The 7,556-nt window shown below is 44.5% G+C and overlaps 1 protein-coding gene across 3 annotated transcripts in view; it reads left to right on the plus strand.

Moving 5' to 3' along the window:
- Positions 1-5,552, plus strand: part of CEBPG (CCAAT enhancer binding protein gamma) — an 11,235-nt gene extending 5,683 nt beyond the window's left edge. For 2 of the 3 annotated variants that reach the window (XM_035337169.1, XM_035337167.1), the window contains exon 2: positions 3,404-5,552. In XM_035337169.1, the coding sequence (XP_035193060.1) occupies positions 3,510-3,962 (453 nt within the window). In that variant the 5' untranslated portion in view covers positions 3,404-3,509 and the 3' untranslated portion in view covers positions 3,963-5,552. Of the gene's footprint in view, positions 1-2,409; positions 2,431-3,403 lie in introns of those variants that run through there. The other variant, XM_035337166.1, reaches the window with a different exon arrangement.
- Positions 5,553-7,556: the final 2,004 nt, after the last annotated feature.

Below are 7,556 nucleotides of genomic sequence, written 5' to 3' on the forward strand. Positions count from 1 at the left end.
CCCGTCAAGGCAAACATTTGGAAGTTTAAATTTTTCGTTTTTTGGTGGGAAAGCAAAGATAATAAAGGTCTTGATTTGCTTGGGAGCCTGCGGTCCCTGCGGAGTGCTGTCAGACTGTGGCTGCCTGTGAGGACACCCCTGAGCTACCAGCTATTATGCTGTAGTGGGTGGCCAGCTGGTGTCCTGGGTGGCCAGTTGGTGGCCCAAGGAGAGAACAAGGCAGTTCTAACTGGCCACTGGAAACACTAACATGTGCTGGGTGGAACCAGCCTAGTGCTGGCACCGAGCTCCGGCTGATGAGCTGCTTTATGGGAACAAGATGCTGGGAAACTTGAGCTGGCTCTCCAAGGAGCTGCCTGCTGTTGTGTCGGGGCTATCGCCTGTTCACAGCGAGCCAACCTGTTTGTGTGGCAAGATACCTGAGCCCTGGGCCCCAGCTGCCTCCTGGCCTTCCCCAGGTACTGTGTGCTTCACCTCTGCCGTCTGCAGAGCCCCTTCTGCATGCCTTGTACCTGCAGCCTGTAAATCTGGCAGCATTCCCTGAATGATGCCCTGCAGAAGCTGCTGCTGACCAGGGTGTCCTTCCCTCTCACTGCCCAAGTGAGTAGCTGACGGTGATGTGGATCCAGCCTCCAGATAATCGGGGAGATTAGCTTCAAGCCTTAATTGTTGTGACTCCAGGGTTATCTGTGATACAGCACAGTTGGTACTGCTTGCTCTGCATAAATATTAGTTGGAGCAGGGCAGGAGTCCAGGTGTCACATCTCCCAGGCAGGTGTTCTGTTGATCGTCAGGCCAAATTAGAGCTTGTCGTCTCAGTGAAGAAATAGTTATTGCATACAAAATGGATCAGCTGCAGTAAGAAAGAACTGAGGAAGATCTATTCCAAAGCGCCCTGTAAGTCAGGGCTAGAAGAGTAGCTTGAGAAACAGGGCACTTTTGTTCTTCATCTTCGGGGGCAGGAGCTGACCCTTCCTCTGCAGTATCCACCAAGCACAAAAAACAGTTGGTGAAAATGTTTCTGACATGTTACTAAACTGGGTTGTCCAGATAAAGTTAGTAAGCACTGTTGTGTTGAAATAGATGGGACAGGAGACCATGCTGTGTGACTTTGAAAACATGCCGAAAATCAGGGGAAAGGTTCAGGTATCGGAGGCGATCGAACAGACCTCTGTACTATTTAAGGGCTGCAGAAATCCTGTTTTCAGAAATGCAGCTGAGACAAAGCCAGAAGAGAATACCCTTGCGTCTTGACTTTACAAGTATCTCAGCAATCATGCATGCAGTTACTGTAAGTGGCCTTGCAACTCTGGTATTTGTGCAGAGTGCCATCTTGTTAGCTGTGTGTTCGGTTCAACCACCAATCTGCATTGCTTAGTCAGTCGGAATCAAAGACTTAGATGTGGTTTGCAGAAGTTGCTTTAAGAGCCGAAATCAGAAATTATAAATACAAAGGTTTGGCATGTATGTACAGAGATTTAGCTGTGGGGATGTCAGAGCTGACATCTGCCCTGAAATATGAAAATGAAGTTATTTCTTGAGGATGGCTGCAGGTGTTCCCTTCTTCACTTGTTCTAAGTGAGAAGACTTCTTCATGACAATGTAAATAGCTTCCAAGCCAAACTTAACAGGCTTTTCTGTGCATTTTACTGAACCACACTCTGCAACTGCATCTAGCTCTGGCTCCCTCCTATTACAAGAGACAAACTGGAACTGATCTAGACAGTAACGTTTTAACCTCGTTAATGATAACCTAGCAGAAGGTAAAGTGGCAACTCAGGCTGCTGAGGAAAACAAACAAATGAGCAGCAAGCAGCTGATGAACCCAAGTGCAGGACGAGGAATGACACAACACAACTCATTTACAACCACTCACTGTGTTTAACAGCCAGACGCAGGGCTGCAGTCACCCCGTGCTGTTAGGGACAGAGAGCTGCAAGCGGCAGCTGACGGTGCCCCCATGAGCTGCAGGTGCTTTCTTCCCCAGGGGTTCTCCCAGCAGCAGGCAGGGAGGTAGCCGGATACCTCTGGAATACCTATCGTATGCTAGCATGTGCACGTGTGACAGAGCGTGGGGCTGCACCTTTGTATCACAAAATGATCTCGGAGCAGGATTGTTTTATGCTAGTTGGATGCTTTTGTTTAATGTAACAAGAAATCAAATACTCATTTGAGCAGTCTGGAAGTACTTTTCACTGGAGCCCCGGGCAGGGATTTCAAGAGCTTAGAACAACCTTATTGCCCCCTCCCCTCTTCTCTCCCCAACTTTTCTCCTAGACATTTAGGAGGTCACACCCCATGAGATGGGAAGAGAAGGGGAGCAGCTTTTAGCCTTGACAGGGCCGTGTCCCTGCAGCAGCTCTGGTGGAGTCCTCCCTGTACCACCAGCAGGTCAGGAGCAGGCTGAACCTCAGTGGGAGGATGAGTTGGGTGACAGGGCGTCCGGCTCATCAGGCCAGGCTGCCTGCTGGAGAGGAGAGTGGGCAGTGACTGGTGCAAGAGCTACAGCCGAGGAAGGCGGTTTGTAGGCACATCAGCTGTGGCCCCCATCTCCCTACGGGTGGCAACAGTCTCCTGGCTTTCAAGTGCAGTGATGCTCACAGGGTCGTCACTGTGCTTTCCTGTGCCACCTGCTCATTGCAGTACTGTTACAGTACTTGTCTTAGTGGCTGAAGGGGTTCCTTTCATGGCACTCGGTCACAGCAATCACAGCACACTACCTTCTCCCATAAGCTGTTTTCTTCTACTGAGTACTAGTGACACCTTGAAACAATCATCAGTTTGGATGCCATCTTCAAAAAAACAAATAAAACAGTCCTAGAGCTGGTAAAAGCACTAGAAGATGCTGAGAGATGTTGAAGGAAAGGTGGATTATGAGCATACCCACTCCAGAGAAAAGACAGGCCAACAATGAATGTGTCTGTGCACGTACCCAGAGGGATGGTCTGAAGAGGACAAGGATCAAGTACTCCTGTTGGTCAAGAGTCAGGCTGTTAATAGGTTTAAGCTGCAGAAGGAAAAATACAGTCTAAAAATTAAGAAAATTATATAACTGGAGGAAAAGTTAGACGGTGGAACCAGTTGCCAAGGCAGAGGTTGTGAAACTGGAGATTTTCGAGGCTAGGCTAGACACCCATCCATCAGGGATGGCTTTGGAATAACTGAGTAAATCCAGTGAACAATGCAAACAGCTTGACTAGATGACCCAGTAACAGTCCCTTCCAATCCAAATATGTTCGAGAGGCTTCTGAAACGTCCCAGCAGTTGGCAGCTTTTCCACTTCCAGAATAGTTTTGGTGTGTTACTGCCAGATGTACCATCAGTACCTTATGCTAAAGCCAGTGATGTATAAGACTGGAGCTAAACGCGGCAAAACTTTAACAGCATTTTTTTTTCCTACTAGGTTCACCTTGCTCTTAATCCATGTGAAGACCCACTGGAAACACGTTCTAGAAAACAGTTTTCAGTCTCCTGATATATTCTGTTGTGTCAAAGAAGAGCCTGTCCAAATGAGCAAGACATCCCAACAGAACACCGCTACAGATGCCAACGGAGTAAGCGTGATTCACACCCAGGCACACACCAGTGGTTTGCAGCAGGTTCCCCAGCTGGTTCCCGTTAGTCCTGGTGGTGGAGGCAAAGCCGTGCCTCCAAGCAAACAGGGAAAGAAGAATTCCTTTGTGGATAGAAACAGCGATGAGTATCGTCAGCGCAGAGAGCGGAACAACATGGCAGTGAAAAAGAGCCGGTTAAAAAGCAAGCAGAAAGCACAAGACACACTGCAGAGGGTCACCCAGCTCAAAGAAGAAAATGAACGTTTGGAGGCAAAAATTAAGCTCCTAACCAAGGAGCTGAGTGTACTGAAAGACTTGTTCCTTGAGCACGCACACAACCTTGCAGACAATGTGCAACCTGTTGGCACTGAAACCACCACAACAAACCCGGAGAACAACGGACAGTAGGCACCGTCGCAACCTCAGGACATGAACTCTGGAGGTACAGCTTGTCTGCGCCACCCATGCAGTAACTGAGGAAAAGATGTGTTCTTTTAACCATCACTTCTTGGAGATCTTTTTAGGTTTAACACTGAAGATTTGATACAATTAAACCAGAAACTGCTTAGGCTATTTGTTTAAAAGCATTAAATATTTTTCTCCTCTGGAAGATTTGTCTAATAAATGCAGATCTAAATTCATAGTGAACAAGGAGCTTAGCATTAGGGAAATAACATGTTCACAGAAGTGTACTTACCTTCTTATATTTTGCATAATGGGAGGAATCCAGCGGGATGGTTCACTGAAGTATCAGTAAATCATAACTGGGTGAATTGTCTTTTAAATACTTTTTAGTGTATTTAAGCCCTCTGTTTTCTCCATTATGTATTACAAACTGCAAAGGCCATGGAGAGTTTGCTGTCCTGTCAACTACTTTAAACCTGTAGAGCAAGTCCTATAAAGCACCACTTAAGTCTTTCATATCTGGTTATAGTTAATGGGGAGGGTGTAGTATTAGTGAGCTAGGATGCTTACTGATGTTTTCTAGAAAACCAGCAATATACTATAATAATATATACAGGCAGTTGGCTTCCAAAAGGCAAACGATAGTCTGAAGCAAGTGTAAGAGGTAAAGCAGCACACTGACAAAGTCTTTTAAGCCTGTGTTCATGTTAACATTGCCCACACAGTGACTCTGGGGCCTTAAGAGAACAAGACTTTGGTTTTTAGAAAATGTCAAAATGCTACCAAAAACCTCTGCTCTGCAAAACTGCATTCTTGCTGGGGTGCAGGTATCAGGGAGAACAAAACGCGCAGCTTGGCTAAGCAATGAAAGAATTAAGGCAGCATCTGTACAGCCAGAATGTATGGATCACTGCTTGCCGACACTCATTTCCATGGGCGTTCAGATTTGTAGCCAAGTTCGTATAGAAAGTGATTTTAAAAATAAATGGCCCTAGTTTGAGTACCTTATTCAGCAGAATTTCTATAGCCATCGTAGAGTTGCGTGAAGGAGTATCTTCAGTCTTGTTTTACTTCCATCAAAGTTTTGCTATAGCAATTTTTTAAATGCTAGTGATAAGTCTTTGCCATGATCCATAATGCAGTGGTATGTACTATATTGAGGATTTAAACAACAAAAGTAAAGCAGGAACTTTGATGTAACCTTAATTTATTTTCATTTTTAAATATTTCATTGACTGTATGGTTGTGTTACATTTAACCCGTGTGTCTGGCTAGTGGATTATTACACTGTCTTAATTTCCCTCCTACACTACCTTTTTCCATAGATTATTTTGTAGGATGCTTGTTTGCCTTGTATCTGTACTTAGGAAAAGAACTTGGATATTATCTCTATGAGGATGCTGTTAGAAAATAAAGCCTTTACAAGTTCTTTTTGAATTTAAATTTTTAATACAAAGGTAATTAGATGCAGTCTTTTATGGATTGTTTTGACTATGGTAGTCTTTTTACAGATATATGTTTTTTTGGTTCTAGCTGCAGCTTGAATAGGTAGGGTTGAAATATCAGAATCTAATAAAAACATTTTGCCTCTAGTGCTGGCCTTATTTTTCTTGTCCCTTTTCTCTGTTGCTCAAATACAGAGGTGGCCACCTTGAATAGCTGTTGTCTTTGAGAAATCCATGCAAAAGTCTCCATTACTGTCCTCTGCTTAGGTTTTTATTCAGTGGAAAGAGAATCGGAAACTAATTACATTTTAGGCTAATTTCCCAATTTCACAAAAACAAACAAAAACCCTCATTAGCTACCGTTCCTGAACATGTATTGCAATTAAAAGGTTATGATACGCTGGGGGGCTGTGGGCAGGGAAAACAACTGTACAAGGATAAAGATGACCTGACTGCACCCTGTTTGTTAGATGGCCACCAGTTCTGGTGCAAAATGCAGGAGCTAGTCTCTTTGCTCTGTGAGTTGAGACTACATTGTCCTGTTATCCTGCCATAGGTTTGACAGGTTAATGTGGGTTTCTCTCCAGATAACCTAACCAGGAGCTCCAAATCTCTCTCATGTTTTTCTGATTTTGGTGAAAATGGGCTACCTCTAGATTAATGATTTCTTAAATCTCTTGAGTAGGAATAAAACTTTTGATGGAGACCTAGTATGCTTGGGTAGGTCACTTCTCCACCTTGACAGCACCAGTTCCACTTCCTTCTTTAAAACAAAACCACCGAGTTACAAAAAGCTGTTAGTTTGCACAATGACTTTTCAGGCTTAGCAGTCCATGCACTTGCAGTGTTTGCCTAGGGAAGCATGTCACTTTCAACATGGGAGGCCACAGACCAGAGATTTTTTTTTTTTTTTTTTTTTTTTTTAAGAAATCTCCTCACAGGTTGCTTGGTTGCAAGAGAGGCACAAGCCTCTTATTTTAAGCCCCTTCCTGCCACAAGAGCTATCTCAGCCGCCCGCGGCAGAGAGAGGTGAGGCTTCCCCTGTCACCAACAGCAAAGCCCCTCAGCCCCATCCAGCCGAGCATCTCCAGTAAGGCACAGGAGAGCTCTCACAGTGAAGTGACTCAGGAGAACCTCTTTTCTTCCTAGGGAAAAATTGGAATCAATGCATATCTACACAAGAAATTTTTAATACAGGCCTATAAAAACTAGTATTTTCCTTTTGATACATTTTTTTATTAGCACTTATAGTCTGTGACAGAACACAGTGCCTCTCACAACAAGAAAAAGCACTACAGTGCTCTACATTTCACCTGTAAACCTAATTCCTGTTTCCTTACTGTACCAATAAGAGAACTTTCCTACTCTAACTTCCACGAGCACTAGGAGGCTCTACCACGTTAATTATTCGCTGCAGCAGCATGATTTGCACAAAAGATAAACCCAGAGTGCCTCCAATCCCAGGCAGCTGAAGCAATTTAAATATATCAGTTCACTGCTTGGACCATTTAAACACGCCAACTTGCTCAATACAATGCGCTCTGCTATTTTGGTGCGACTCTACTTGAGCCTGCACCAGGGGGGAAAGGCATTTGGGAAAATGCAGCTAACAGCCTAACAAATCCTAATGTAGCCAAAAAGAAAATTTGTCATGACCTGCCTTCTCCCCTCCCCATACAATTAAAATGTATTAAATATCATTTTGCATTTTTAAAGGCTTCCATGTTCCCCCCGCCCCCTTAATAATTTAAAAATATAATTCCAATTCACTTGTTGCTTAAGTGGATAAAAATTATCGTAATTACAGAACAGAGCTCTGGAAGGAAGGATGAAATTTCTAGCCACCAAGTTCGCGGGCCTGATTAGGAAGGAAAATGGAGGACGGTGCACATCCCGACTACAACGCTTCCCTGTCTCGGGCGAGCACAACAAAAGAGCAGCCGGTTACGTGAGCGAGTGCCTTCCCCGCAGAGCTCCTGTTCGCTGGTACATGTCGAAGCAAAACCAGTTCTGCCTCCTGCACAACACCAGACTGCTCGACCTGTTCTGCAGCAGCACAGACCAGTATTTGCCAAGATTAATCACAGGCAGGGAAAGGCCTATTAACTACACCGGGGTTACAGCTTAGTTGAAACAATTCCAATTTTTTTTT

Source organism: Oxyura jamaicensis, chromosome 11 (genome assembly GCF_011077185.1).
Source record: "Oxyura jamaicensis isolate SHBP4307 breed ruddy duck chromosome 11, BPBGC_Ojam_1.0, whole genome shotgun sequence".
NCBI lineage: Eukaryota > Metazoa > Chordata > Aves > Anseriformes > Anatidae > Oxyura > Oxyura jamaicensis.